Source organism: Microtus ochrogaster, linkage group LG3, assembly GCF_000317375.1.
Source record: "Microtus ochrogaster isolate Prairie Vole_2 linkage group LG3, MicOch1.0, whole genome shotgun sequence".
NCBI lineage: Eukaryota > Metazoa > Chordata > Mammalia > Rodentia > Cricetidae > Microtus > Microtus ochrogaster.
The window spans coordinates 37,353,683-37,364,257 of NC_022029.1; the positions used below are offsets into that span (position 1 = coordinate 37,353,683).

The 10,575-nt window shown below is 42.6% G+C and overlaps 1 protein-coding gene across 1 annotated transcript in view; it reads left to right on the top strand.

Annotated features, from left to right (window-relative positions):
* Sult6b1 (sulfotransferase family 6B member 1) overlaps nt 1-9,293 on the top strand; it is an 18,567-nt gene extending 9,274 nt beyond the window's left edge. Inside the window, exons 4-7 of the mRNA XM_005360778.2 lie at nt 1,584-1,710; nt 5,189-5,283; nt 5,812-5,968; nt 9,163-9,293. Coding sequence (XP_005360835.2) covers nt 1,584-1,710; nt 5,189-5,283; nt 5,812-5,968; nt 9,163-9,293 — 510 coding nt within the window. The remainder of the gene's footprint in view (nt 1-1,583; nt 1,711-5,188; nt 5,284-5,811; nt 5,969-9,162) is intronic.
* Nucleotides 9,294-10,575: the final 1,282 nt, after the last annotated feature.

Consider the following 10,575-nt stretch of genomic DNA (forward strand, 5'->3'; position numbering starts at 1 on the left):
CAACCACATGGTGGCTCACAACCATCTGTAATGAGGTCTGGTGCCCTCTTCTGGCCTGCAGGCGTACACACAGAATATTGTATACATAATAAATAAATAAATATTTTAAAAAAGAAGATATAGTCTCCTAAAATTAGCACTATTTTTTCTGTTGCAATCTGCAACCATGTTATTTATGAATTTCCCATATAATAACAATAGTCATCAGACAGAATTGCTGTTGCTTTGGAAGAGCATACAAATCTAGCACCGGGAGTGGCAAGGCAGGCCCGCAGCTCCAGCACTCAGTCATGCTTTGCTCTTCTTCATCCATCTTTCTCACTCCTCCCACCCTCCTGCCCCCCCCCCCACACACTCATTCTGCATATATGAGCTCTTCCTTTGAGACTGCCAGGTAAGGAGAAACAGGCCAAAGCTCCAAAAGCCCTTGAGGAGCAGGCTAAGCAGCACTGACTTGTTTCCAAAGGACTGGTGCTGCCCCCTGCTGGTTTCAGCGTCCACTTACGTGGACTTTTACTCTAGTCCAGAAACTTACCCAGTGGAGGATCACCTTCCCCTGTTTTTCAGAAATCCTCTTGACTTTTGCCTGTTTCTCCATATCTGGCTTCTGCTGTAAAGGGGAACCCTAACCCAATCCAAACCAACCCCCGCCTCCTCCACACAGCAAGGGGCTCCCGTCCCGAAGGGATTAGACACAAACCACACCCAAACACCTGTTTTCACAGAGAGCTCCTTTATTAAGTGAGTTTAGGTCGCTGCTCACTGACTCGGGCAAAAAACAGCAGCAAAATGCCCTTGCAGGTGTAAGTTTTAAGACGAGAAAAGGGGAGGTTTATTTTGAATGGCCATGTTAATTAGGTGAACCAAAGGGGACTTTTGATTGCTGGACTTTAGTACTCTGATTGCTGGATCTTAGGTAGGCAGTCTCAGAAGGAGGAAGTGGCCAAATAAGGGAAGAGAACCTCGTGGCTAGCTTTAGAAATATAGCCTAATGGTTTACTGAGATAGAGGGAAATGGGGTAGACAGGCTCAGCTGTGTCCAGGAATTGAAACAGGAAGTGTCTAAAGTCTTGCTTACACACGGAACACTCATGCACTCCCCGACAATCCCTCGGTCCTCTCGCACCATCCCTTGGTCGCCTTGGGATTCAGTTTGATCTTTCCAGTGCTCATTTCACAGCTTTCATTCAAAGGCCACAACTGTCGTTGGAGAAGAAAGCCGCGGAAATGGGAGGTCCCACTCCATCTGCATTCCCAAACTGGCGCCTCTACCCCTAGTACTCATGACCCTTAAGACTGGTCTACGATTATCTGGGGTTTTACCTTTTGCTCTCTGAGATTGTGCGTGTCAAATTGCTCTGCTGTGCCTTTTCGTATCTCCTGCGCCTGCCCTTTGTGGTCTGTTTAGACCACGTCGTCATGATTAGCTAAGGTCCCCTGCAGTGTCCCAGACTTCCCAGCTGTGTTTTACCACTGTCCCTCTTGCTCTCTGTATTGACACAATTGCGACGTTGTTCACCCTCTGGCTTTTCCAGAGTGCAATATACAAAGCTGGATAAATTAACTTCGTTTTTGTTCCCTAGATATTGGTGATATTTCGAAACCCTAAGGATACAGCAGTGTCTTTTTTTCATTTTCATAACGATGTCCCGGATATTCCAAGCTATGCCTCCTGGGATGAATTCTTCAGACAATTCATGAAGGGACAAGGTAAGCCTGTTAATAAAAGAATTTTTCCTTCTGCAAACGAACACATAACTTTGAAAACATAAATGTAAAGAAGATTTAGGAAGATCTTGGGACCAAAAGGTTGCGTTTAAATGAGGTTTTACACAGACCCGCCAAGCAATTCCATGCGTCTAGCAATTACAATCCACCTTTGGTTTCAAAGATACTCCAGACCCGTGCAGAGACCTCTTAATACCACTCATGTTGTGGTGACCCCCACCATAAAGTTATTTTTATTCCTACTTCAGAACTGTAATTTTGCTGCCGTTATGAAGCATAATATGAATATGTGATATTTCTGATGGTGTTGGGTAAGCTGGGTGAAAGGGTCTTTCAGCCCCCAAACGCTGACCCCCCAGAGAGCTACTGCCCTGGAGAGTTCAGTTGTTGGACCGTGACTACTAAGTGGTCACAGAACAGATTCAGAAGAGAGATGTTATTTAAGAGTCATGTAGAAAAGTATTTCTACTTAGTTTCTCTTGAGCCACGGTATTATACAGTGTCAAAAAAACCCAAGGAAGATAAAAAGCTTTTAAAACCATAAGTTGTATAACTACACCAAAGACATTTTTGTTAGATTATGTAAACATCCTATCTCCAGTTATTAATAACTACTATTTTAAATTATTTATTTTCGTTCTTTGATAACGTCATATGTTCATAATAAATTTTAGCCTTCTCTCTCCCCGTTACCTTGTATTATTCTCCTTGCTTTTCTTTTCCCATTGAAACCTTCCTTTCCCTATCAATTCCCCTTCCTCCTCCCTGTCTTGTTTTATTTAGGTGTGACTCGCTGAGTTTAAACAGGATTGCTGTTCTGGTTCTTTTTCTGTCACTCTGTTAAATAAAACACCACGTCCAGGACTGCTTAGAGAAGGAGTTTGTCAGGCGGTGGTGATGCACGCCTTTAATCTTAGCACCTAGGAGGCAGGGGCAGGAGGATCTCTGAGTCTGAGGCCAATGTGGTCTATAGAGTGAGTTCCAGGACATCTGGAGCTACACAGAGAGACCCTGTCTCAAAAATAAACAAGCGAACAAACGAACAAACAAATAAAGGGGTTTATTCAGGCTTACAGTTCCAGAAGAATGAGTTCATGGTGACAGAGGAGCAGCGTGGTGGCTGCAGCCGGAAGCTGAGAGATCCCATTAATCTGCAGGCAAAAGGAGAGGGGGGAACAGGAAATGACTTGCGGTTTTGAAGCATTAAGGCCCGCTTCTGGTGACACACTTCCTCAGCAAGGCCACATCTCCTAAATCTACCCAAAGAGAGCCACTGACAGGGAACCAAGTATCCAAATATCTTAGCCTACGGAGGACATTTTATTCCAACTACCAGTTACTTATACGAGCATGGGTTTTAATACCACAGAAGAAAGCGACACTCACCACCACCACCCCCCCCACCATTAATAACTATTAAGTCTCTCACTGGGGCCTTATGAGTGCTTTCTCCTCTATTGCTGCTTCTTCAGACACTAAATTAGGTTTGTAATAGCCATGCTTTCCCTTAAGACTCATGCTACTGTATAGCTAAGAACACTAACAAGATGTTCTCTCAATTGCTAATTGCCCCACTTGCCTAAGGGGCAGAGAGCCTACGTCCATGACTACCATGGCCAGAGGCATGTAAGCATCTCCTTCTAACAGTGGCTAAATTACCATAGAGCACACAGTATAGTCTACGCTCTTTAAGAGAACATGTTCTGTAAGAGTTTCTCTGAAAATAAATTAATAAAGCTGAGAGTCCCTCTGGGAGGCAGTGAAGACCCAGAGACCTGACCAACTGCCTGAAAGAAGCAGAAGCCACCAAGTTGCCTGGAAGAGTTTTAGACCTTAGTCACTTGAAAAGGGCACACTTCAACATGCTGAGCTGCCTGCAGGCTATACTTTGTGCTCCAGGTGTCCTAGCTTTTGTGAGCTGCCACTTTGGGTCACTTCTGCTCCTGTAAGTAACCCCTCACCCATACTTCTGTGAGTAACCACAGTGAAATTCATGGTCCAGCAAGTTGGACTTTGGTAGTGTCCATACTTTGGTCTGCTGTGAGCTCCCTATCTAGGATGCATGGACGTTTGCATCTCCCCAGGGAAAGTTTTGCTACACAAAACTGCTTCTCTATGCTGATTTTAAAAATTGCTGTATTTAAGAAGGATTCCATGTTTTGCTACATAATGAAATGATTACTAAAGTCAAGCGTGTCTGTCCGACATGTCACACAGCTGCTTCTCTGCATGTAGAGAAAGAATCACATGCATTTGCTGTTCCCTTAGCAACCAGTATTTCGTTATACAATTCAGTATTCATAACAACAGTCCTTATGCTGCACTAGATCCAAAAGTCTAGGTCACTACACTTCTCTTCTCAGTACTCCAAAATATCGAAGGTGTAGCTTTGACCTCCATCTACCCATTTATTTCCTTCCCCATCCCTGCTTTCTGTATGTATTCAACCTTTAAAAAGAGTACTCGTATAGCTGAGACCAAACAGTGTTTTGTCTTCTTCCCTATTTTATTTAGCATGATGCCTCCTAGGTTCATGTAAATGCCATACATGCCAGCATCTCTATTTTAATATCCCACATTGTGCCTGGACACCACAATTTGTAAAGGCCACTTTGAAAGGTGTTTGACACAGCAGAAGCCACAGCACGCCACATATATGGACACTGCATACAGTACTGGCCCCCTAGAAAAGATCAATATTGGACTGAGTCACATCAGCAAGGCAAACTCATTAGGAGACGCTTATGAAGCATCGCTCAGCATGTCTCCATTCGTCTAGAAACACTTCACGGAGACTGTGTGGAGTCAGGCCCGGTAAACCCATCACGCGGCTCCATATACATAACATGAGGAAACATTCAATGATGATGTTTGGTACTTGCGGGACAATCTAAAGAATCTACCCCACTACATTCATTTTTTTCTGCCTCCTTATTTGATTGGCAGTAAGATATGGCAGTGATAACTTGGACAGGATTTCTTCTGTGCAAAATTCTTCCACTCAGCTTCAGAGCAGCTGACCCTATTGTGGATGCTGTGTCTTCAGCCGTCTCAGCTCCTGCCGCTGTAACTCCCAGCAGTGACGGACTGTGCTCTTGAATTGCAAACCAAAATAAACTTTTTTTTTGCATAAGTTGCTTTGGTCTGAGCATTTTATCACAGCAACAGAAGGGAAACTCAGACACACCCACTTTGTCTGAACTATCTTGTCCCTCCCGTTCTCAGGAATGTCTTATAGCTCTGGCCAGATCATTTTCATAACCTGCTCAGATGTATTATTAGTGGAAAATATTCAAGAAAAGAAGACATGAATAGAAATGGACAGGGAGCAAGGCGTATGCCACCTCTTTGGAGGCAGATTTGTAATAGGCATAATCTCCTTTGAACACATATCCATATGTTTGTATCTATTTTCCTCAGTTATGTAGTTACTTTAAAAGCTTTTTTCCTTTGATTTTAGTTTCTTGGGGAAGCTATTTTGATTTCGCAATTAACTGGAACAAATATATTGATGATGAAAATGTTAAGTTCATATTATATGAAGATCTGAAAGAGGTAAGATTATGGTCATTGATATTCAAGGGCAATATTTATTAGTGACCACAACACAGAGCATATACTTGGGATGCCTGATTGTGTGAACAAATAGCATATTCAATATTTAAAATTTTTGATACCTAATAAAAAACTAGAAGTCCACTACACATAAAGAAAGGCTTAGTTTGTTTGCTAGGTAAATGAAATAATGATTGCGGATTAATAACTGCTCTCTTTCCCTTTGTGATGGACAGTCCATGTTAGCAAGGAAGAAACAATAGGTGGGGCTCAGTTAATTTAACCAAACCTACATTTGGTTGTGGGTTGAACTAGGGAGACCTACTTCCCTCATCCAGGCTGGAGAAGAAACTTGCTCAGCCCAGGAATGGGTACAAGGACTTCAAAGGGCTGTGCCACATATCACCCTTTCTCAAAAATTAAATGAATAGATGAATAAATAAATGAAGACTGATTTAAGAAAAACCTTGCCCCAGCAAACCCCACTGAAAGATGTTTATCTTTTGATTCAAATATTTTTGCTTTCAGAATCTGGTTGTTGGAATAAAGCAGATCTCTGAATTCCTTGGCTTCTCTCTAACTGATGAACAAGTACGAACCATCTCAGCCGGGTGCACCTTCCAAGCGATGCGGGAAAACTCTCAGGAGACGCATGGTGCTATCGGCCCCTTCCTGTTCCGCAAAGGTAAAGCAGCTCTCATTTGTGGGGTGTTGTGTCAGCCCCATGCTGAGAAGGAAAGCCAAACCATGGTGTCTGAAACAAGACAGGGGTGTTGTCTTTTCTCCTTTAATAAGAATTCAGGACAGGGGGAGCCAGGAGCTGTAATTGGTGGCTGTCCACTGTCCTTTGCGCACTAAGTGCCCAGTGATGGCAAAGCAGCAGCTGGAGCTCCAGCATTCAGGACTCAGGTAGGAAAGGGAGACAGCACAGGAAGGATCCTGTACAGTAGCTAATCTGCCCCTTCTGGAGCTTTCCACTAAGCCCCATTCAGTGGTTGCCTGCACTTATTCATCATCCCTCCTGACAGCGGTCCTTGGAAGTGTAGTTTCTTATTGACGCTAGGTGCATTGTTACTCACTGAAAGTCAGAATTTTGCTAATACACAAGGAGGAGAAAATGGTCACTAGGTAGGTAACCAGGTATTTACAGACAATTTTTCTTCATTTCATTAGAGTATTCTAAGTTCGTATCAAGTTCTATAATTCTATAGGTTAGGACTTTCCACTTTCATTTTATTGAATATTTAATGAAAATATAACAATGTTTAAAATTTTTATTACACTTAGTGTGTGTGCGCCATGAAATGCACGGGGTGGTTAGAGGACCGATTGTGGAAGTCAGTTTATGTGGGACCTGGAGCTAGAACTCGGGCTGTTAGGCTTGGGGGCAAGCGCCTCCATCTGCTGGGTCACCCCATCAGCCCTATAACAAGACTTAAAGGTAGCATAGGGAACAGCAAGGATGAGCACAGCTAATGTGGGAACTGATTGCGTACTGACCGGAAGGTTGTGTTAGGGTTAACGTTAGTAACAAAAGGAAACAAAAGATTTACTTTTGCAACGTAGGAAAAAAGCTGAAGCCCCAGGACCTTGCTTTTCCGTTGTCATACTTCAGGATTTGAGCCGAGTCTATTCCTTATGTTAATTTTTTGACTCATCTATCTTAAATATCCAGTATGAGCGGAAGATGAAATAGGAACCTGGCTGTAGCTGGATTCCTGCATAACTCTGCTTCTTATGCCTTATTCAGGGGGAACTAGAACCCATGCATTGTTCATCAAGTGTTATTTGGAATGGAAAACTCCTACAATGAAGTAAATCTGATGTTCCTTGTAGAGCGTCCAGAAGGCTGGGAAATATGGAAGGGCAAGAAAATAAAACACAAGTCATTTGCAGATGTCATCAAAAATTTAAATTTCTCCCGCCTGAGTCAGGTTTTACTTTTTGACATGTTTCCTCCCAGCAATTTTCTGTCGAGGACAGTTTTGTCTTGTTTCATTTCCTTAATGAGTCATAACTGTTTTGTCATGTCGGTAAGCCCATTTCATCAGGACACATTTCAGTGCTTGTGCGGCATAGAGCTCGCAATTCCAACTGAAAACATTCAAAGAGACCACAGAAAGAAATCATTCATTTTTCATGTGTTTTTTTATCCTCTGTGTGTATGTACATTTGGGTGTGAGTATGTATGTACCTTTGAGTGTGTTAAAGTTATCTCAATTCAGGAAATAACCAGGCTAGCTAAAATATAAACAATTATATTTTTATTTATTATAAGGAGAAAAACTCACGAAACAGGAACAAGAAGTCCAAGCTCAGTTGTGCCGCAAAGAGAGCACATCTGGGCCGAGCAAAGACACACCCTAACTTGGTCCCACCTCTTAAAGATAATTGGTTAACAGGCTTCCCTATCATCAGTGTATATGTACATGTTGGAAGCTCACATGTGCATGTCAAGGTGTGCATGTGGTGGTCATTGAAATTGCATAGTGTTGGAGTGGGTGTGGCCTTGTTGGAGTGGGTGTGGCCTTGTTGGAGTGGGTGTGGCCTTGTTGGAGGGAGTGTGTCCCTTGGGGTGGGCTTTCAGGTTTCAGAAGCCCAAGCCAGGCCCAGTGGCTCTCTCCTCCTGCTGCCTGCAGATTCAGATGTAGGAGTATCTCTTACAACTGCTGTGGCCAACGTGTCTCTTCACAGCAGTTGAACACACTGACTAAAACAACAATATAAAAAAAAGAAATAACATAATTTCTTTGTAAGATCAACACTGCTTTCTACCACATGGGTCCCAGAGATCATGCTCAGTTCCCCAGGACAGAGATGGTGCATTAACCCGCTGAGCCATTTCACCAGCCAAAGAAATAACTTACTATATGTCGGAAAAATATTTAAAATTTTATTGAGACAGAGCTTCACTATGTAGCCCAGGCTGACCTGAAACTTGCTATGTGACCTGGAATTAACTCAAAAGTATAATTCTCCTGCCTCCACCTCCTGAGTGCTGGGATTACAGGTGCTTGCTACAACTGGCCAAAGTATTAAATTTCTAAGAAGTGTTCAGTCCCTGATAGATAGCTTAACAAAAACCTGAGGTAAAATGTTAACTTCTGAATGTGTGTTTGAGTATTTGAGAGACGTTAGAAAGGGAAAATGTCATTTAGAGAATGTAAGATTTTAGATCCCAGATGCTGGGAGTAGGTTGAGGGTAGGCCATGGAGATGAAGTCTTCCTTCCCCCAGGTGGGCAAGGACACCATGTCGCCTGCCAAAGGGACACTGCTGATCTTACAAAAATAATGTGTTCTTTCTTTTTTAACACTATTGTTTTAGTCAGTGTGCTCAGCTGCTGTGAAGAGACATCCTAATGGTGACAACTCCTATACAATAAAGCATTTAACAGAGACTTGCTTACAGTTCCAGAGGGTTAGTCTATGATCTGCACGGAAGGAAGCATGGCAGCATGCAGGCAGATGTGGTAGCTGAGAGTTCTGCATCTGGATCTGCAGGCAGCAGGAGGAGAGAGCCACTGGGCCTGGCTTGGGTTTCTGAAACCTGAAAGCCCATCCCCAGTGACACACTCCCTCCAACAAGGCCACACCCACTCCAGCAAGGCCACACCCACTCCAGCAAGGTCACACACCCCAGTAAGGCCACACCCACTCCAACAAGGCCACCTTTTAATCCTTTCAAATAGTGCCACTCCCTAAGCATTCAAATATTGAACCTATGCTGGCTATTCTTATTCCAACCACCACAACTATGCCCCATTAACCTTTCAAAGTGAACCCATGAAATAACAAAAGATAAAATTGGATATCATACAGGATAAAATTAAGAAATATCCTAACCTAGGCCTGAGTCTTTTGTCCTCTCTGTGTTATAGGTGAAGTTGGTGATTGGAAAAATTTGTTTAACGAAACTCAGAGCCAGGAAATGGATGAAAGATTCAAAGCGTGTTTAGCAGGCACTTCCCTTGGAGCCAAGCTGAAGTATGAGCCACATTGCCTGGCTTGATTCTGGCCAAGCTGGATGACTTAAGTATTTTCTTTTCCCTAATAATAATTGGATTTATATAATTAAATAATAATTCAATTAAATAGTCACATAATGACAATCAAGTAACATGTAATTCTGAATAGTGAGAAAGTTAACGGCTGAAGTTTTTGAGCTCAAATTAAATTTTGTCCTCTTTGTGAAGAACTGGAACATTGCTGTCTGTGTGTTATTCTAGGGTTGGACTCTCACAAAATGGGCTTCCAAATGCTATACATTTTCTTAAGCTTTTCTCATTAGGAAATCTCTCATTATGGATCAAACATTTGTAGCAGTTATGTCAGACCTACTGGTGGGTGAAGTTCCATTCTGACTCTGCATTGGCATCAGGTTAACATGACGTAAGATTAGCAGCTCCAATTTGATTCGAGATAAATGCGTCTTCATCTACTCTGGCACGCCATGCCCACAGGTCCCTGGATGAGCTTCCCTCGGGAGTCCGTGTAGTTCTTCTAACTACATTCTTTAAGTCAAAGCTAAAGTTTAAGTTTTTGTACCATACAGATTTTTTTTTCTCCTGCAGGGTAATAAATAGTCATGTGGAACTAATAAAACAATATAGAGAATGTTCTAGAAAGATTATCCTCTCTGGCACTTCTCAAGCATCCTACCACATGGGAGGCAGAGGCAGGAGGCTGACTACAAGTATGTGTAGTCTAAACAGGTTCTAGGTGAGTTAGGGCTCCAGTCAGACTCAAACCAGCAAACAGAGAAACGGGAAAAGACTGCTGGGAAACAGTGAGGCGGAGACTTCCTGGGCTTCACACGGGGGTAGGAAGAGTTTGCCAGAGTAAGATGTGGGCTAGATCCCACACAATGGTCAGACCTCAGTGGTGGAGCTCATCTAGCCCTAATGAACTAGCCCAAATCTGCCATAACAAAGAGCCAAAGCAAGCCCTAAGGATCAAAATGAAGGAAAATAATGTACTCTTTGCCAGTTGAATACAACAGAAACAAAGCAAAATTACCAGTCAGGCATGATGCTGCTCCTCTATAATCCCAGGAAGAACAGACAAAGTCAGACAAAAACAAAAACCTCAATGTTTCCAAAATTAAATGATGAAAATAAAGCGCCCCCCCCCGCACTATGTCTGCCATCCAATTGGGATTTTCCAAGTATGCGAAGAAAATGTAATGCACAACCAAGAACGAGAGCAATTGATAGAAACAGACAAATAAATAAATAAATGTAATGAGAAAATCAGCAGGTAAAAACCTTTAAAGAGATAGTGTTCATCCTATA